The sequence below is a fragment of the Symphalangus syndactylus genome, chromosome 19 (genome assembly GCF_028878055.3).
Source record: "Symphalangus syndactylus isolate Jambi chromosome 19, NHGRI_mSymSyn1-v2.1_pri, whole genome shotgun sequence".
NCBI classification, from domain to species: Eukaryota; Metazoa; Chordata; class Mammalia; order Primates; family Hylobatidae; genus Symphalangus; species Symphalangus syndactylus.
Window position 1 is genome coordinate 87,607,985 of NC_072434.2, and position 21,487 is coordinate 87,629,471.

General features: G+C 40.9%; 1 protein-coding gene across 19 annotated transcripts in view; it reads left to right on the plus strand.

Annotated features, from left to right (window-relative positions):
- Nucleotides 1-21,487, plus strand: part of SDCCAG8 (SHH signaling and ciliogenesis regulator SDCCAG8) — a 257,776-nt gene that overhangs the window by 44,171 nt on the left and 192,118 nt on the right. For 17 of the 19 annotated variants that reach the window (XM_055235059.2, XM_063613489.1, XM_063613496.1 and 14 more), the window contains 2 exons: nucleotides 11,515-11,579; nucleotides 15,087-15,275. The exons of the other annotated variants lie outside the window; for them this stretch is intronic. In XM_055235059.2, the coding sequence (XP_055091034.2) occupies nucleotides 11,515-11,579; nucleotides 15,087-15,275 (254 nt within the window). The remainder of the gene's footprint in view (nucleotides 1-11,514; nucleotides 11,580-15,086; nucleotides 15,276-21,487) is intronic. 19 annotated transcript variants of the gene reach the window in all.

A 21,487-nucleotide genomic window follows, 5' to 3' on the forward strand; every position in this document is an offset into this window, starting at 1 on the left:
GGGAAGATAGAATGAATCATAGTTCAGGTTCTCATTATCATCCACAGATGTTGTAGTTTTCTAAAGATTGTTTCTGCCCAGTCGCCCTCTCCTGTCTTAGTCCCTGATCCAAGCTTCATTCTACTTGAGAAAGAGTACACTTCTTCAAAAAAGAAAACTGGAAAGACTAAGTAAATTGTATCTTTTTTTCCCTATCTGAATAATTTACAGTAGCTACTTAATACCCATAGGATAAAGACCAATGTCTCAAGTCATCCACAATTTGCATCAAACTAATGTTCGAGACTAGTTTCACACTCTTCTCCTGCCTTTTGTTTTTTGTTTCTTGTTTCTTTTTGAGACGGAATCTTGCTCTGTCACCCAGGCTGGAGTGCAGTGGTGCCATCTCAGCTCACCACAACCTCCGCCTCCCGGGTTCAAGTGATTCTCCTGCCTCAGCCCCCCAAGTAGCTGGGACTACAGGCGTGTGCCACCATGCCCGGCTGATTTTCGTATTTTTGGTAGAGACGGGGTTTCACTATGTTGGCCAAGCTGGTCTCAAACTCTTGACCTCGTAATCCACCCGCATCAGCCCCCCAAAGTGCTGGGATTACAGGTGTGAGCCACTGCATCTGGCCTCACTCTTCTCCTGTCACTCTTACAAATCTTATCGGTAAGCATGCAAACCACTCACCACTTGCTTCTTCATAAATTTATAATCCACTTTCATTTCTCTTTGAAGACCTGGCTTTGGTTTATGCAGTCCTCCCTCCCCAAAATGTTCCCTTCTTACCCTCTACCTATTGAAATGTTTCCAGTCTTCAGGGTGTAGTTGAAATGTGCCCTCTCATTCTGCTTTCCCGAATAGCATATCTTCTCTCTTCCCTTTTCTGCATTAGAATTCCTTTCTCTTTTATGCCTCCCCCTAGCACTGTGTTTATAACTGTTGGAGACTCATCTTTTTTCCCTGTTTATGAAAAAGGTCAGTTTCTGCATTTGTGTGCTCTACCTCACAAATGTTTTTCACTTTTTCCAAGGGTTTTATTCTGGGACTTTTCTTTCTCTTGTATCTTTTCCTTCTCAATGGTTTATTCTTTTTATTTTATTTATTTTTTTGAGACGGGGTCTAGCTCTGTCACCCAGGGTGGAGTGCAGTGGCGCAATCTCAGCTCACTGCAACCTCTGCCTCCTGGGTTCAAGCAATTCTCCTGCCTCAGCCACCCAAGTAGCTGAGACTACAGTCATGTGCTACCACATGTGGCTAATTTTTGTATTTTTGGTAGAGATGGGGTTTCGCCATGCTGCCCAAACTAGTCTCAAACTCCTGGCCTCAAGTGATCCACCATCCTCAGCCTCCCAAACTGCTGGGATTGCAGGTGTGAACCACTGCACCCGGCCAATGGTTTATTCTTAGCAGAATATGTTCTTTAATAGCTCCCATAAAGCAGACACCCAAAATATATTATCCTGACCCTACATTCACTTCCAGCTATCACCCTACCTCTACATTCTCCTTTTCATACCAGAATTTTTCCAGGCAGTTGTCTATATTTATGTCTCCACTTCTTTACCTCCTATTCTTGCTTCCGTATGCTTCAGTTGAGCTTCATCCCTCTACAGTCCACCCCAACTGCTCTTTTTAAGGTCATTAATGACTTCCAGCTATCAGTCCTCATTGGTCTAAACCTAGTAGCAGTTTTGTATAACACGTACATTGGTTGACTATACCCTCCTCCTTTATATTTTCTAAGACACAATTTAACATAACATTCAGTAAAGTACACAAAACAAAAATTTACAGCTCAAAGATTTATCTGTAAATGAACACCTATGTAATTATCACCACTTTATGCTTCCTCCTAGTTACCGCCCCTTCATGCCTTTAAAACTAATCATGATCCTGAATTTTCTGAAAAATACTCAAGTATGCATCATTAAACACTTTTGAGTTCTGTTTTTTCAATGGAATTGTATAGTATGTATTCTTTTGTGTCTGGCTTCTTTTGTCCACCATTGTATTTGTTAGATTCATCCATGTTGTTGCACTGGCTGAAGTTTGTTCATTTTCCTTGGCGGGTCTGCTATATGAACATATGACTTTATCCATCCGCTGTCAAGGAACGTTTGTGTTGTTTCCAGCTGGCAGCTATTGTGAGTAGTGCTGCTATGAACATTCTTTCATCTGTTGGTGTGTATGACACAAATTTAGATTGCATATGTATGTTAGAATGGAATTTTTGGTCTCAGGATATGTCTGTGTTCAACTTGAATAGGTAATGACAACCTTCCAAGGGGTTTTATCAGTTTACACTCCTACCAGTAGTACATGAGTGATACCTTTGCTCCATGTCCTTACCAACCATATAGTATCGTCGATTTTTCTGGTGAACTTATAGTGCTATCTTGTGATTTTCATTTGCATTTCCCTAACTACTAGTGTGATTGAGTATTGTTTCATACATTTATTGTCCATTTGACACCTCTTTTGTGAGCTGCCTGTTCAGATATCCTTATTATTTTTATTAAGATATGTATCTGAAATATTTATTTGGGGAGTTCTTTATATATTCTGGATGCAAGCCCTTTGTCAGTATATGTATTGTAAATATATATTCCCACTCTGTGGCTTCGCTTGTAACTCTCTTGATAGTTTGCTTGCTTGCTTGCTTTGATGGCTAGAACATCAGTTTGTTTTCCTTAATTATGTAGTTGTTTTTTATGTCCTTTTAAAAAAGTTTTCTTCCAACCACAGTCATGAAGATATTCTTCTACATAGTCTTCTAGAAATTATAGTTTCACTTTTTTTTTTTTTTTTTTTTAAGATAGAGTCTCACTCTGTCACCCAGGCTGGAGTTCAGTGGTGTGATCTCAGCTCATTGCAACCTCCACCTCCCTGGTTCAGGCAATTCCTCAGTCTCAACCTCCCGAGTAGCTGGGATTACAGGCGCATGCCACCATGCCCAGCTAATTTTTTTGTATTTTTAGTAGAGACGGAGTTTGACCATGTCGGCCAGGCTGGTCTCAAACTCCTGACCTCAGGCAATCCACCCATTTCGGCCTCCCAAAGTGCTGAGATTACAGGCATGAGCCACTGCACCTGCCTTTTTTTTTTTTTTTTCTTTTTTTTGAGACGGAGTTTCGCTCTTTTTGCCCAGGGTGGAGTGCAATGGCACAATCTCGGCTCACTGCAGCCTCCACCTCCTGGGTTCAAGTGATTCTCCTGCCTCAGCCTCCCGTGTAGCTGGGATTACAGGCACATGCCACCACGCCCAGCTACCTTTGTATTTTTAGTAGAGACGGGCTTTCACTATGTTGGCCAGGCTGGTCTTGAACTCCTGACCTCAAGTGATCCATCTGCCTTGGCCTCCCAAAGTGCTGGGATTACAGGTGCGAGCTACCGTGCGCGGCCTATGGTTTCACTTTTTGCATTTAGATCTACAACCTACCTGGAATTTATTTTTGTATATGGGGTCATAGTTTGTTCTTTTCCTATGTGTTTATACATCCAAGTGCCATTTCTTGGAAAGGTAGTCCTTTGCCTTTATGATAGTACCTTTCTCCTAAATAAGTTGTCCATATATATTTGGGTCTATTACTGGACTGTGATTTAGTTAATTGTGCTAATACTATACTGTCTTGATTGTTATAGCCTGAAATCTGGCAGACTAAGTCTTCCAACATTGTTCTTTATCCTTTGGCCTTTAGCGTTTCCGAATACAGTTCAGAATTGTGAAGTTCCAAAAGTCATTTTGGGATTTTGATTGAGATGGCTTTAAATTATAAATTATAGGTCATTTGAGAATCAACATTTTTTTTTTTTTTTTTTACTTTTTTTTATTAACTTTTTTGCATACAAAAACAATAAACATTTTCTAAAAATACATACAAACAGAAAGATGCGTATCAAACATATTAGGAAGGTTGCACATGGGAAGTCGGGGAATAGAAATGGGGGGTGGGAGTTAAAATAAATGAGAGAGGGACTTTATATGGATCAGTGATAATAACTCAATCCTCTATTTGACAAAGAAGAGGGAGAAGGAAGAGGAAGAAAAAGAAAGTGGGATAAAGGATCAGAAAGGGAGGAAAATAGAAAAAATTAGAGTATGACTCCAGGGTAGACCTGTTTTGTTGTCACTGAGTTGGTTGGTTGGTTTGTCTGTTGTATTCTTCATGTTTCGCCAAGTTGGCCAGACTGGTCTCGAACTCCTAGCCCGAAGTGATCAACCCGCCTCACCCCCCAGAGTGCCGGGACCACAGGCGTGAGCCACTACGTCCAGCCCCCACATTGCTTCTGGCCTCCGTGGTAGACCTCCCAGACGGAGCGGCCAGGCAGAGGAGCTCCTCACTTCTACCCAGACACGGGGCGGCCGGGCAGAGGGGCTCCTCACTTCCCAGACGGGGCGGCCAGGCAGAGACGCTCCTCACTTCTTCCCAGACGATAGGTGGCCGGGCAGAGGCGCTCCTCACTTCCCAGACGATGGGTGGCCGGGCAGAGGCGCTCCTCACTTCCCAGACGATGGGTGGCCGGGCAGAGGCGCTCCTCACCTCCCAGACGATGGGTGGCCGGGCAGAGGCGCTGCTCACTTCCCAGACGATGGGTGGCCGGGCAGTGGCACTCCTCACTTCCCAGACAGGGCAGCCGGGCAGAGGCGCTCCTCACTTCCCAGACGATGGGTGGCCGGGCAGAGGCGCTCCTCATCTCCCAGATGGGGCGGCCGGGAAGAGGCGCTCCTCACTTCTTCCCGGATGGGGCAGCCGGGCAGAGGCGCTCCTCACTTCTTCCCGGACGGGGCGCCCGGGCAGAGGCGCTCCTCATTTCTTCCTGGACGGGGCGGCCGGGCAGAAGCGCTCCTCACTTCTTCCCAGACGGGGCGGCCGGGCAGAGGCGCTCCTCACTTCCTCCCGGACGGGGTGGCCGGGCAGAGGCGCTCCTCACCTCCCAGACGATGGGAGGCCGGGCAGAGGCGCTCCTCACTTCTTCCCGGACGGGGCGGCCGGGCAGAGGCGCTCCTCACTTCCTCCCGGACGGGGCGGCCGGGCAGAGGCGCTCCTCACTTCCTCCCGGACGGGGCGGCCGGGCAGAGGCGCTCCTCACTTCCCAGACGGTGGGTGGCCGGGCAGAGGCGCTCCTCACTTCCCAGACGGTGGGTGGCCGGGCAGAGGCGCTCCTCACTTCCCAGACGGTGGGTGGCCGGGCAGAGGCGCTTCCCACCTCCCAGATGGGGCGGCGGCCGGGCAGGGGCTGCAATCCCAGCACCCTGGTAGGCCAAGGTAGGCGGCTGGGGGGCGGGGGCTGCCGCGAGGCCAGACCACGCCACCGCGCTCCAGCCCGGGCAACACCGAGCACTGGGTGAGCGAGACTCCGTCTGCAGTCCCAGTACCTCGGGAGGCTGAGGCGGGCAGAGCACTCGGCGTCAGGAGGTGGCGACCAGTGTGGCCAAGATGGCGAACGCGTGCCTGCAGCGAAAAGGCAGGCGGTGGCGCGTGCCGGCAGTCCCAGGCAGTCCGCGGCGTGGGCAGCAGCAAGCCGAGTAGATTGCAGCCTGGGCCAGAGAGGGAAAAGAAGAAAGAAAGGAAGGAAGGAAGGAAGGAAGGAAGGAAGGAAGGAAGGAAGGAAGGAAGGGAGGGAGAATCAACATTTTATGATATTATCTAATCCTTGTAAACTGCATATCACTCCACTTATTTGAGTCATCTTTAATTTTTGTCAATAACCTTTCATAGTCTTCTGAGTAAAGGTTTCATACATCTTTCATTAGAATTATTCCTAACTTTTTATTTTTTATGCTATCATAAATGATACATATTTTCCAAAGTTTTATTTTCTAACTCCTCATTGCTAGTATAGAGAAAAACACATGAGTTTTGTATTTTGATTGTCACTTTCTTTTGATTAGTGTTAGCATGGTATATCTTTTCCCTCCTTTTACTTTTTTTTTTTTTTTTTTTTGAGACAGAGTCTCGCTCTGTTGCCCGGGCTGGAGTGCAGTGGCGCAATCTCGGCTCACTGCAAGCTCCGCCTCCCGGGTTCACGCCATTCTCCTGCCTCAGCCTCCGAGTAGCTGGGACTACAGGCGCCCGCCACCGCGCCCGGCTAATTTTTTGTATTTTTTTTTTTTTAGTAGAGACGGGGTTTCACCGTGGTCTCGATCTCCTGACCTCGTGATCCGCCCGCCGCGGCCCTCCTTTTACTTTTAACCTATTTGTGTCTTTATATTTGAAGTAGGTTTTTATAGAAAGCATATAGTTGGGTTTTGCTTTTTTATCCAATCTGACAATATTTGCTTTTTTTTTTTTTTTTTCCCCGAGGTGGAGTTTCACTTTTGTTGCCCAGGCTGTAGTGCAATGGCATGATCTTGGCTCACTGCAACCTCTGCCTCCCAGGTTCAAGCGATTCTCCTGTCTCAGCCTCCCAATTAGCTGGGATTACAGGCACATGCCACCATGCTCAGTTAATTTTTGTATTTTTGGTAGAGACAGGGTTTCATCATATTGGTCAAGCTGGTCTCGAATTCCTAACCTCAGGTGATCCGCCTGCCTTGGCCTCCCACAGTGCTGAGATTACAGGCGTGAGCCACCATGCCCGGCCACATTTGCTTTTCACTTTGGGTATCTAGACCACTGACATTTAATGTGATTATTTATACAACTCAGTTTAAATACACCATTTTGCTATTTGGCTTCTTCTTTACCTATCTCTTATTTGTTCCCCTTTACCTCTTTTTCTGTCTTCTTTGATTTAATTTTATTTTTTTTTTGAGACAGGGTCTCACTCTGTTGCCCAGGCTGGAGTGCAATGGCATGGTCTCGGCTCACTGCAACCTCCGCCTCCCAGGTTCAAGCAATTCTCCTGTCTTAGCCTCCTGAGTAGCTGGGACTACAGGCACATGCCACCACACCCAGCTAATTTTTGTTTTTTTAGTAGAGATGGGGTTTCACTATGTTGGCCAGGCTGGTCTTGAACTCCTGACCTCGTGATCTGCCTGCCTCGGCCTGCCAAAGTGCTGGGATTATAGGCATGAGCCACTGTGCCCGCCCATGAATTATTTTTATGATTCCCTTTTGCTTTTTTTTGTTGGTCTGAAAAAAATCTTTAGTATCAGTATTCACTTGATTGCTCACTTCAGAAACCCAGGATTATTTTTAGTGTATTTTTCTCCCCTATATCTATTCTGTCATAAAATTCTGTCAGTTTTTCTCTTAAATATGTCTATACTAAATCCTTTCTTTTTAATTCCTACTGCTTGATTGCTTTTGTTCATGTGCTTATCTTTTACCTATGTATTTGTAATTACTGGTTTCCCTTTCTTCACACTTCAAAAATTATTTAAGACTCAATTCTGATAAAAAGTTTTCAGTGGCCCTCCAGTGTTTCTTCTATAGGGAAAGTGCAAGAGACGTGTACCAAATAAAAGTCTCGATATTTTTATTCTTCTTGTGGCCCACCTTTACCTATTTTACCCATCTCCAACCACCTCTCCACCTCACATTTTACATTCTAGTGATACTGATCTACTTACTTTCCAAACATCCATGGTTTGGACAGCCTCTGTGCCTTCTGCTCTACTGGAAATTATCCTTCAAATCTTAACATTTCCTCTGTGAGGCCTTCTTTACTTCTCTTTGGCTGAATTAGGAGTTCCTGCCTCTCTAAATTTTTCAGTTTCCATATACTTCACTAGAGCAATTTATGAACAGTTGACCCTTGAATAATATAGGTTTGTATTGTGTAGATTCACTTATGTGTGTATTTTTTTCAAGAAATGTATCAGAATTTGTTTTTGAGATTTGTAGCAATTTCAAAAAACTTGCAGATGAACCATGTAGCCTAGAAATATGAAAAAATTAAGAAAGGTATGTCACAAATGAATAAAATATATGTAGCTAATAGTCTATTTTCTCATCTACTACCATAAGATATACAAAATCTATTATAAAAAGTTAAAATTTATCAAAACCTATGTACACTATCACTTACAGACTGTACATGGAGTCATTCTCAGTCAGGAGGAATGCAAAAAAAACCATAAAGATGCAGTATTAAATTATAACAGCATAAAGTTAAATGTAGTACATACTGTACTACTATAATAATTTCATAACCACCTCCTATTGCTATTGTGGTGAGTTCAAGTATTTGAGTGTCTGCTTAAAACATCATGTGACACCAGTTAATCTCTGCATAAACAGTTTGTCTCTCCAGTAAATTGCATATCACAGTAAAAAGTGATCTCTTGGTGGTTCTTGTGTAGTTTTCATCATGTTTAGTGCAATACTGTAAACCTTGAATAACACCATGAGGCCCATGCAAAGTGCCACTAGTGATGCTGGAAGTGCTCCCATGAAGCAAGGTCATGACATTACAGGAAAAAGTTACATTGCTTGATATGTTCCATAGATTGAAGTCTGCAGCTGTGGTTGCCCCATTTCGAGATAAATTAATCCAATATAAGGACCATTTTACAAAAAGAAAAGGAAATTTGTAAAGCCATCACTGCAGCCGTGCCAACATGCACAAAAACTTTGTACTTTTGCACAATGCCTTTTTATCTGTCATGGAAAATGCAGATTTTATGTGGGTACAGGATTTCTGTAAGAAAAGCATACCTTTAGACTCTAATATAATTTGAGAAACAAAGAAGAAGTCATTTTATGACAACTTAAAACAAAAGGAAAGTAAAGGATATAAAGCTGGATAATTTAATGCCAGCAAAGGATGGTTTGATAATTTTAGAAAGAGATTTGGCTTTAACAATGTCAGGATAACAAGAGAAACAGCTTCTGTTGACCAAGAGGCAGCAGACAAGTTCCAAGATGCCATTACGAAAATTATTTAGGAGAGGCTGGGTGTGGTGGCTCACAGTTGTAATTCCAGCACTTTGGGAGGCTGAGGTGGGCGGATCACCTGAGGTCAGGAGTTCAAGACCAGCTTGGCCAACGTGGAGAAACCCTGTCCCTGCTAAAAATACAAAAATTAGCTGGGCATGATGTCACGTGCTTGTAGTCCCAGCTATTCAGGAGGCTGAGGCACGAGAATCACTTGAACCCAGGAGGTGGAGGTTGCAGTGAGCCAAGATTGCACCAGTGCATTAGAGCTTCGGTGACTAGGTTTTTAATGCAGATGTAAGTGCTCTATTCTGGGGTAAAAAATGTCACAAAGGACATTTATTAGTAAGGAAGGGAAGTGAGCACCAGGATTTGATGCAGGAAGGGATAGGCTAACTCTACTGTTTTGTGCAAATGTACTCAGATTTATGATCAGGACTGCCCTTATCTATAAAGCTCCTAACTCATGAGACTTGAAGGGAAAAGATAAACACCAACTGCTAGTCTTTTGCTTGTGCCACAAGAAGGCCTGGACAGTGAGAAACCTTTTTCTACACTGGTTTCGTTGATACTTTGTCCCTGAAGTTAGGAAGTACCTTGCCAGTAAGAGATTGCCTTTTAAAGTTTTTTGATATTGCACAATGGCTCTGTCTACCCAGAACCCCATGAGTTCAACACTAAAGGCATCAAAGTGGTCTCCTTGCCTGCAAACACAATGTCGCTAATTCAGCCTCAAGATCTAGGCGGTCATAAGGACCTTTAAGGCTTATTACACATGGGTACTCTGTGGAAAGGATTTTCAACGCAATGGAAGAGAACTCCAGTAGCAAGAACATCATGAAAGTGTCAGAGGATTACAGCATTGAAAATGCCATCATTGTTATAGAGAAAGCCATGAAAGTCATCAAACTGCATAACAGTGAATTCCTGCTGGAGAAAACTTTTTCCAAATGTGGTGCATGACTTTATAAGATTTACAACAGTCAGTCAAGGAAATCGTGAAAGAGATTGTGGATGTGGTGGAAAAGGTTGGGAGTGGAGGGTTTCAAGATAGGGATCTTGGAGAAATTTGACAGCTAATAGATATCACACAAAGGAATTAACAGAAGATGACTTGATGGAGATGAGTGCTTCTGAACCAGTGTCAGAAAATGAGGAAGAAGAGATAGAAGAAGCAGTGCCGGAAAACAAATTGACATGAGATAATGTGGCAGAAGGGTTCTGATTATTCAGGACTGCTTTTGACTTCTTTTATGACGTGGACCCTTCTGTGATATAGGCACTGAAACTAAAGCAAATGGAAGAAGGATTGATATTCTATAGAAACATTTTTGGAGAAATTAAAGAGCATAACAGAGTGAGACAGAAATTACCACATTTCCATAACGTTAACTAAGTTTGCCTGCCTCTCCTGCCTTCCCTCCTAACTCCTCCATCTCTTCTGCCTCTGCCATCCCTGAGAAGACAAGACCAACCCCTCCTTTTCCCCCTCCAACTCAGCCTACTCAATGTGAAGATGGTAGGGTGAAGGCCTTTATGATGATCCACTTCCACTTAATGAGTAGAAAATACTATTTTCTTTTCCTTATGATTTTCCTAATAACATTATCTTTTCTCTAGATTGCTTTCTTGTAATAATACAGTATATAGTACATATAGCATACAAAATATGTGTTAATTGTTTATATTCTTGATAAGTCTTCTAGTCAATAGTAGGCTATTAGTAATTAAGTTTTGGAGGAGTCAAAAGTTATACATGGGGCCAGGCGCAGTGGCTCATGCATGTAACCCCTTTGGGAAGGGGTTACACTTTGGGAAGCTGAGGTGGGCAGATCACTTGAGCCCAGGAGTTCGAGACCAGCCTAGCCAACGTGGTGAAACCCCCATCTCTACTAAAAATACAAAAATTAGCCGGGCGTGGTGGCACACACCTGTAATCCCAGCTATCTGGGTGGCTGAGGCACAAGAATAGCTTGAATCCACCATGTGGAGGTTGCAGTGGGCTGAGATTGCACCACTGCACTCCAGCCTTGGTGATAGAGTGAGACTCTGTCTCAAAAAAAAAAAAAAAAGTTATACGTGGATTTCCAACTGTACAGGGGTCAATGCCCCTAACCTCCATGTTATTTAAAGATCAACTGTAATTGAAATTCTTCATTTTTCTGTTCCTTTCCGGGATGTTTTATAAGTTCCTTGCGGTTCAAGCCACCTTCATCTTAGATACACAATAAATATTTGTTGAATGAAAGAATAACTGGATACCAATACCAACAGAGGCTTGTAGGAGTTAGTCTATCATCATGTGATTTAAAACTTTACTTTTGATCATTCATCTAGCACATATTTATTGTATGTCAAATATTCAACAGCCACAATGAAGGATTCTAATAAGATTTGATCTTTGCCCTAATGGACCTTATGGGTTACAACTGTTTTTCCCCAGAGTCACACTTTTAGGGATAAGACCTGATATATGCAATTTTGAAAGACAAAGAAAATCAATTTTATGACTCAGCAGTTCTTTGCAGGCATTCACACAATAAAAATAGAAAATTTGAGGTGGACTAGGGAAAATATTTTCTAAGAAGACGTGTTTCCCCCACCTTGGGTAAAAAGAAAAAAATTGAGTTTAATATTAAAAATTAAAGTTTACTTATAAAACACAGGACATGGAGAAAAATGTACTTCTATTTTTCTTTTCTATAGGAGAAGCTAAAACTTTTTTATGAGGAAAAGTGTGAATATCAGGAATCCCAATTGAAGTTTTTGAGGTAAAGTGAAATCGTTCATTTATAGTCATACCAAAAGCATAAGGATCTTAAAATACATATGAATGTTTGCTGACCTGCTAGTTTTAGTCATTATCAGACTTACTTGATGACATTTTATATACACTTGAAAAAATTTCCTCAGATTATTAAAGGATAAAAGGGCCTAAAATTGAGTTCTTTTCCAAATCAGATTCCCATTTCTTCATCAGTTGTAAAATATTTGTGTTTTCTTGTAGAAATAAGAATCATGGCCGGGCGCGGTGGCTCACGCCTGTAATCCCAGCACTTTGGGAGGCTGAAGCGGGTGGATCAGGAGGTCAAGAGATTGAGACCATCCTGGCCAACATGGTGAAACCCCGTTTCTACTAAAAATACAAAAATTAGCTGGGCGTGGTGGCATGTGCCGGTAGTCCCAGCTACTTGGGAGGCTGAGGCAGGAGAATCGCTTGAACCTGGGAGGCAGAGGTTGCAGTGAGCTGAGACCATGCCACTGCACTCCAGCCTGGCGACAGAGTGAGACTCCATTTCAAGAAAGAAAAAAAAAAAGAAAAAGAAATAAGAATCACTAACTGCTCTTACAGAAATTATGATATTCAAGTAAAATAATGAAAATAAAGTGCTTTAGTTTTCAAATTATTAGTATTTTTTCTCTGTAGATAGTTTTCATCTAATTTTAAAATTGCATTGATAATATAATAGTTTGAGTATTTGTATACATGATGAATTTGAGTATATATGACGAATATTCATGTACTTTTTATAGAATCTATTTATTAGAGATCACAGTAAGACCTATATATTATAGATTAACCATTAGTGATTTGTGTATAATGAGTAGAAAAAGACAGCAGGAATTAATATTTTTGTTGTTAAAGATTATTTTTAAATAGTGGTAATGAAGTAATTTTAGATCAAATAAACTTTGAAATACTGTTTATAATTTTATTTTAATAAGTCCAATTTGAAATAAATTTTCAAATCTTCCAGGCCGTATCCTATCTAGAGACATAACTAGAGTAATACTAAGAGCCAGAATTCAGCTGATTGTGGTGGCTCACGCACGTAATCCCAACACTTTGGGACGCCAAGGCGGGTGGATCATTTGAGGTCAAGAGTCCAAGACCAGCCTGGCCAATATGGTGAAACCTTGTCTCTACTAAAAATATAAAAATTAGCTGGGTGTGGTGGCACACACCTGTAGTCCCAGCTACTCAGGAGGCTGAGGCAGAATCACTTGAACCCAGGAGGTGGAGGTTGCAGTGAGCCAAGATCATGCCACTGCACTCTAGCCTGGGTGACAGGGGGAGACTCCATCTCAAAAAAAAAAAAAAAAAAAAAAAAAAAAAAAAACCAGAGCTAGAACTCATAGCTTTCACTGTACATGCTCATTTATCTTTTAAATGTTCTTATGTTTTTCATAGATTACCCTGATTAGTTTTAGGATTTCTCTAGAGATTGTTACTTTTTTAAAAAGAAATTTAAGATTTTAAAAATACTCTAATTTTTGCTTTCTTGCTTTTTGTCCTATTTTATTTTATTTTGATTTACGACTTGATTCTTCAGTTTTTAAAGTGATGTATTTCTAGATCATTGTACTTAAGGGAATGTGACTTATTTTGTCTCATTCAGAATCCAGATATTTCATCAAAATACCAACTTGTAATGAACTAGACTTTGTTCTGTGAATCCTTCTCTTTCTTCATTTTCTTTTACTATAAATTAAGATTATTTAAAGAGGCATTTTTATAAATAAACAAAATCAGTCTTCTTTTCAACTTTCTTTTTAACTTTCTCTTGTGCCATTTCTAGTAACCAAATCTACTTGAGTGTTTTGAGTTTGGACCTGACCGAAATTAGTAATGGGGACCCTTTGACTTTGGAATGTGCTTCCCAAGTTCTTTTTATAAAGCCTTTGAAAGTCAGACATTCCCTACATGATATTGAAAAAGAAAACTTATCACGTTGGTGTTATTATTTTGTGGATAGGGTAGAGGCAGCTCCTCTTTTTTCCCTCAACTTTGGAATGCCATTAGATTAACTTTTTTTTTTAACCCTTAGATTGCCTGTGGGTCTTTTGTGCCTCTCCTGGGTTGCTTGAAAGCTCCCAAAATCTCAACAGTTGTCTGACAGCCAGGCTGTTGGCTTCTTCTCTGTGACAGTGAGCCAGTTAAGGTGGCCATAGCCCCTGAGCGTGGAGACTGTGACAATGATAACAGAAAGTAGACAGAGATAAAGTTTCTGCCTTCAGTAGTCTCATTTTTCAGCTAGAAAGTTGTTTAAAAAAAAAAAAGTACAAAAGAACCATCTAGGCAAGGAAGCTCAGTTGCCAAGTTGACTTTAGCGCAGCTTTACTGGGATAAGGTAGGAAAATACAACCCATGTACCAAGTCATTTAATCCTTAAAAAGTCACCTTGGAGAAAACCCTCATCCAGAGGTGAGATGATAAAGTAAAAACAAACAAAAACCTCACCCACACCCACACTTACACCACCCCCACCCCTACCATTCCCCAGCCCTTTCTTTTTTTTTTTTTTTTTTTGAGACGGAGTCTCGCTCTGTCACCCAGGCTGGAGTGCAGTGGCGCGATCTCGGCTCACTGCAAGCTCCGCCTCCCGGGTTCACGCCATTCTCCTGCCTCAGCCTCTCCGAGTAGCTGGGACTACAGGCGCCCGCCACCACGCCCGGCTAATTTTTTTGTATTTTTAGTAGAGACGGGGTTTCACCGTGGTCTTGATCTCCTGACCTCGTGATCCGCCCGCCTCAGCCTCCCAAAGTGCTGGGATTACAAGCGTGAGCCACCGCGCCCAGCCTCAGCCCTTTCTTTAGCACCCTGTATGTTTCCAGCTAATAGCTACTACCCCTGAAATCTTATGACTGGCAAGTTCTATGTAACTTCCTTCTGTAACTTACTGTCTTTTGAAACAGATCTTTGGAGAAGTTTGTTGTTAGATAATTATCTATCTAACAGAATGTTTTCCTCCTGAAGAAAAATGGGCAGTAATAAACTAGTCAAGGATAAAAATCCGTGTTTTTTTATGTGAACTTTTAAGATACTCTAAAAATTTTAAGAGATTAATGCTTGAAATAGGGTATTTTCCTCACCTCAAGTATGTTGTCTTATATTACCCCACCCCTTTTTTAAGAAAAATGATTTGGGATTTATATTTGGAGTTTTATTTTTGTTTTGTGGTTAATACAACATTAATGGAGGTTGGATCCTGGGACAAGAGAGCCAGTATCAGGCAGGTTCTAATCTAGATTAAAATCTTACAAGAACCTAAGCTAAGTATGTAATTTATTCAAGTCTCATCATATTCAACATGTCAATTAGGATCACCACACCAAAGTTTCAGGGTCATGCTAAAAATTAATAAGGTATTGGATGTAAACTAAAGCATAAAGTGAACGCCCATAGACGATAGTAGTAGTTAACATTATGATCATTCATTTTAAAGTCATGTAATTTTACCTGGCCATTTTCTAGAATTTTTTCCCCCTCTTTTTAGGAACGACTTAGCTGAATATCAGAAAACTTGTGAAGGTCTTAAAGAGCAACTAAAGCATAAAGAATTTCTTCTGGCTGCTAATACTGGTAACCGTGTTGGTGGTCTTTGCTTGAAATGTGCTCAGCACGAAGCTGTTCTTTCCCAAACCCATACTAACGTTCACATGCAGACCATCGAAAGACTGGTTAAGTAAGTATGCTTCTACGCATGGAGACTTTGGCAATATGGAAAATTCTGCCTTTAAAGGGGCATTGTGTTCTTTTAGACCTATGCTAAGTCACATGTGATTATTGTTAATCTTCAAATACAATGGATTTTAAAAGGTTCCTTCATTGTAGCTTCCTTGAAGACAAATGGGTAAGTTCTGCCATGTCACCATGTCACTTTGAACAGAAACCATGCCACTTTGAACAGATAATAGTATCTCTTGGTTTCAGTCCATCTTCAAGTGAGAGAATTGAACTAGACAGTTCTTTACAATTCTGTCCAGTTCTATGAATCTATGATTACAAATCTAATACTATTCTTAACAAAACTGAGTGTAATAGAAATTCCTTTGGTTTTGCCATATCTTGGATTTTTCTGCTGTACTTCAGGTAGAATGAGTTATTACCACATCTTCATCATGTGTCTGTTGTAAGGAATATTATAAGGACCCACTGTATCCCACTATTGATACTTGAGGGTTAACTGAGAACAAGTTACAGATGAACTTTTGTGTTGTCCAAGTTTTCATCTAAGCTGAGTGAAACAATTTTCTCTGTACATCTGTTTTGTTCTGTTTTCACTATTCCAGAGGAGGCCTTTTCCTGTGAAAATTTTATTCAGTGGAAATTGAGAATTATTATGTAATATAGAACCCAGTGGCAGTTTATAGTGTATATTCTTCCATGCCCCCTACTTTTCTCTGTGCTCAATGTCACCTCTCTCTATCTGCTGTGCTCACTTAAATAACCCCAGATCACTTCCTTTTAGAAGAAGTCTCTCACCAGCTCTGCCCCATTTTGTCCTCAACTGACTTAGGTTCCTTTCTTCTGTGGTCATTAAGGTCAGACTGATTTTGCTCCATGTCTTGACCTTCAACAAATTCCTCTTCTTCTCTAAGCCTGGCATCTTCTGTTGTTTGGAGGAATAATACCTGCTTCTTGAGATTTAAGACCTTTTTGGGATTTTACTAAGGCAGGTTAGCCTGTGACCAGAAGTACTGCTTTTGAAACTGACTGCTTGGGTTCATATTCTGGTTCTACTGCCAACTTACCATGGAACGTTGCAAAAGTTACTTAACCTTTTTGTGCCTCAATTTTCTCATTTTTAAAATGTGACATAAGTACCTAACTCATAGAGTTACCTTGAGGGGTCACTAGAGAAAACCTATGTAGTGCTGAAAACCCTTCCTGACATATAGTAAATGCTCAATAAATATTAAAACCATTCTGTACCTTCCATACTCCCAAGAATGATCAATATGTCTTGTAGCTGTGGTTTCCACACATGGCTAACCCACTCAGGTGGGGGGTGGGTTGCTGTTGTTTTTGAGTTGGGGTCTCACTCCATTGCCAGGGCTGGAATGTAATGGCACGATCATAGCTCACTGCAACTTTGAACTTTCGTGCTCAAGTGATCCTCCTGCCTCAGCCTCCTGAGTAACTGCAGACATGTGCTGCCCACACTCAGCTAATTAAAGAATTTTTTTTTGGTAGAGATGGGGCCTTACTATGTTGCCCAGGCTGTTCTTGAACTCCTGGCTTCAAGTGATCCTCCCAGCTCAGCTTCCCAAAGTATTGGGATTACAGGCATAAGCCACCACACCTGACCTAACCTACTGATTGTTATATGAACATAGAATTTCCAGTGTGGACTGACTGGTAGTTTTTTTTGTTTGTTTGTTTTGTTTTTGTTTTTTGAGACGGACTCTCTCTCTGTTGCCAGGCTGGAGTGCAGTGGTGCAATCTCAGCTCTCTGCAACCTCCGCTTCTCGGGTTCAAGTGATTTTCCTGCCTCAGCCTCCCGAGTAGCTGAGACTATAAGCGCCCACCACCATGCCTGGCTAATTTTTGTATTTTTAGTAAAGACGGGATTTCACCATGTTGGCCAGGATGGTCTCGATCTCTTTACCTCATGATCCACCTGCCTCAGCCTCCCAAAGTGCTGGAATTACAAGTGTGAGCCACCACGCCTGGCCCGATCAGTAGTTTTTATGATCTATACTGCTTGGTTCTGTTTTTGTTAAGTATTTTAAGTATTCAATATGTTGTTAATTTATTCATATATACTCAATATAACTATTAAATATGTATTAGCTATTTTCAGATACAACTAACAAATGTAGTAAACATTTATTATATGTCAAGGACTGTGCTAGGCAATTTAAGAACATAATTTTTTAAAAAATTAAAGCATTCATGAGGTAGATATTATTACCCCTGTTTTATAGCTAGGGAAATTGGGGTTCAGAGAAGTTAAAAATTTGCCTGTTTATATTTGAAAAACAAGAACAGAACTGTACCTTACAAAAATAAATTCTTGGTAGTTTAAAGGTTCAGATATAATTCAGACTATAAAAGCATTCGAAATAAATATAAAAAATATCTTATAGTTGTGGGTTATGGTCCTAAGGATGATGTGAAAAGTGGAAGTCATAAGGGAAAAAAAGATACATTTGTTTCTATTAAAAAATAAATTCCCTTACAATAAAACATTACATATTCAGTTAAAAGGCTGAGAGAAAATATTTGCACTATACATGACAAAAGACCAATAGAATAAATTTCCTTTGAAACAAACAAAAAGGACAAGGTGCCTAGTAGCAAAGTAGGTAAGGAATAGAAATCAGTGAGCAATAAAAGAGGAAGATGTCAGCATATGAGAATGTATTTATTCTATTAGTATTTGAGGAAATACAATAAAAAAATAAAAGAACAACCCATCAGACTGACAAAACAGAACAAGATTGATAATTTCAAGAGTTGGTGAGGTCATGAGTACACAGGTATTTTCACACTCTGCTGGTGGGTTCATAAATTGGTGGAAATACTTTGGAAGTAAATTAGTACTGTCCATTCATATTCAAATTGTGCATTTCACTTTTCAAAATCTACCCTCAAGAAAAAAACTCAAGTACATGCATAATGGGGTATGTATAGGGAATGCTTTTTGCAGCATTGTTTATAATTATATGAACAACCTAAATATCATCCAAAGGAGAGTAACTAAACATGGTTTAGATAAACTATGACATTTTGTGCATAGTATGAAAAATGGAAGTAGTTCTATGTGTATTAATGTTGGACCATCTCCAAAATATATTGTTGCAAGAAAACAGAACAAAATGGCTAAAGATACATCTAGTATGAGACCTTTTGTATTTTTTAAGTCCACATACAACCATACTACACTTTTCCCCTTCGAGGTTCATAGATATGCACAGAAAAATATTTGAAAGAGTAAACACCAAATATTTAACAGAGATTACCACTAGAGAGGTGGACAAAGGCAATGAAATTGAAAGGGTGTCAAATAGGCCTTTAACAATATTGGTAACTAATTTTGCAAGGAGAATATAGTTTAAAAATTAATTTTAGAAAGAAGAAAGCATATTAAAAGTTGCACATAAAAAGAGGCAGAGTTTAAAACTAGGTAGTCTAGCAAAACTAGTAAGCGTGGCACAGTGGCTCGCGCCTGTAATCCCGGCACTTCGGGAGCCTGATGCAGGAGGATAAGTTGAGGCCAGGAGTTTGAGATCAGTCTGGGCAACATAGGGAAACCCTGTCTCTACAAAAACTTTAAAAATTAAAAAAAAAAAACTCAGCCAACAAATAACACGTTATTATGTTGCCTTTTATATTATCCTTCTAGATTATGAAAAAATATTTTTAAAGGAAGCTATAATGTTTCGGTTGCTTCCAAGCCTGGCAGTCATTCAGAAATTAAGATTCTTGATCAGTTATGTATTCCTTTGTCTCTATCCTAAATTTGAGCTCTTAGCCTCTTAAAGTAAATGTCAACCTACTTAGTTCAATTTTCTGCCTTGTCAGCATATCATTGTCTCATGTTCTGCATTAATGACAGAAAGGATATTAAACCTATTAACACTGAATGGTTTCTGCTTTTATTGTCAATGAATTCTTTTTCTGTATCATTCTCTTGGCCTAACTTACTAATGCAGGGTGCTGAATATTGAGTGCTATGCTAACTTTGAAGAGTGTCCAGCACCTTTTGGGTTTGGATTTCTAGTTTTATGTATAGTTAGAAGCCTGACCCCTCCATAAGCTGTTTTCATATTACCTGAATGACTTTAACATGGAATGTTTGAAAATGATACCTTAAATATGATAAATCAAAAGTTTCCTTGTAAATGTGGTATTGTGATAGCAGCTTTGAGCTCCTTTGTTTCATCCTTTAGTGTTTACTATTTTGAATATATATTCATGACACAAGAATGGCTTGATGGCCGGGCATGGTGGCTCACACCTGTAATCCCAGCACTTTGGGAGGCTGAGGCAGGTGGATCACTTGAGATCAGGAGTTCGAGACCAGCCTGGCCAACATGGTGAAACCCCATCTCTACTAAAAATACAAAAATAGCTGGATGTGGTGGAACACGCCTGTAATCCCAGTTACCTGGGAGGCTGAGGCAGGAGAATTGCCTGAACCCGGGAGGCGGAGGTTGCAGTGAGCCAAGATTGCGCCACTGCGCTCCAGCCTGGCCAACAGAGGAAGACCCTGTCTCCAAAAGGAAAAAAAAAAAAGAATGGCTTGTATAGTTGACAAGGAGGGGATCAGGCATGACTTGGAGACCAGGCCACCCATATGTTTCTGGTGGTTTCTTAGGACTCAAGGACGTTTTGGAGAACATACTTAACAACTGTTGATGACATTGGATATATTTTTTACATTGATTCGAAGTCTTCATATTGTTTCTGACCTTTCGCCTTTCACTTGGCCTCTTTGTGCCATAAGGGAGATAAGAGTAACAGTCACCTCTTTTTCTTGCTTAATGATCAAAATACCTTCACATGATAATCAAGATGGAACTGCTTAAATTCCTTTCTGTAGCTCATAGTACCTTGGAGAAGTTTCACTGTACTTTTCAAAAAAGAGAAATGATTCCAAGGGTACTTTTCTGGGGCTTTAGTCCATCTTGTGATTTTGGAGTGGATCGTTGGCCTGCTCTGCGTAGTTGGCTTTAAAAGACTACAGCAGGAACTTCCCCGAAATGAGGAACAAAGAACTGTTGTAGTCAGCCTTCTAGACTTTCTTTTTAAAAATGGTGTAGTAACACTTATTAGTGATGCCTAATAATGCTTAAAATTAATAATGACTGGAGTAATTTAGAAATTATAAGACATTTCTTAGCCACTCCACATTTCAAGATGAAGCTCACGCATATACCTTAGACCAACTCTTTTGCTTAAACACTTGGCTGAGATTGTTAAGGGACTTTCTCAGTCCTTTTGGCCGTGATTGCTGCGCTAAGTTTCTTAAATATTCCATGCTCATTAGTGCGTGTAAGTACATGCTTTTCACCCCAGAACACTCATGATCTTTACGTCATCTTTCTGCCTCAGCTGCTCTTTCATCTGGATCATGGAATGTTGCAGGGTTAACACAGTGTTGCTGGCTTTGCTTCAAGAAGCTCCTTGATTACATTCATCAACACATTCACGTGGTGTTTCCAAGCACAGAACATTTGCCATGGAGGATGGTAATTTGGAGAACTGCCCTTTCACTCTCACATTGATATGCCACGTGTATCTGTACAGCTTCCCACTGTGAGAACTTTATTCAGGTGTAGCTCTGGGCTGGCCCTGTGGACTGCGGGATCTAGAGCAGGACTGTAGCTAACTGGGCAGTTACCAGGGTGGCTGGATCCGCTGTTTCTGAAAGGCAGATTATATAAGTAGCACTGTTAGACCCAGGGGATAAGTGTGGGGCTAAAAAGTGAAAGCTCAGACAAGATGAAGCCAGATGGACACAGGAAAGGAGTAGGAAGCAAGGCCTTGTGTCGAGGAGAGGAGACTGCCAGCCCAGGGCTCTTTCTAAAAAAATTATTTGTGGGGTTGCTTGCTGCTATTTGGTATGTGGACTGGCTGAGTCAAAACAAAACCAAATCAAAACCAAGAATTAGTAACACCCGAGTGAATGCGTAGATAATCCCAAATTGCCAAAATGACTACCTACCTGCAAGCTTCCCAGGTGTGCTCAAAGCTATCTTGAAGCATGCGTTGCATTTGCCTTACAGAAAGGTGGAGTGTGTCAGCCCAGTGGTTACATGGAGTTTGAGTGTAATCATTTTGTGGTCTCACTGTTGAATGATGGGCTTAACAAGACATCTGTATATTGGAGTTTTATCTTTGATAATTTTCTGTGGTTCCATAGTCTAAATTTGGTGAGTTAATATT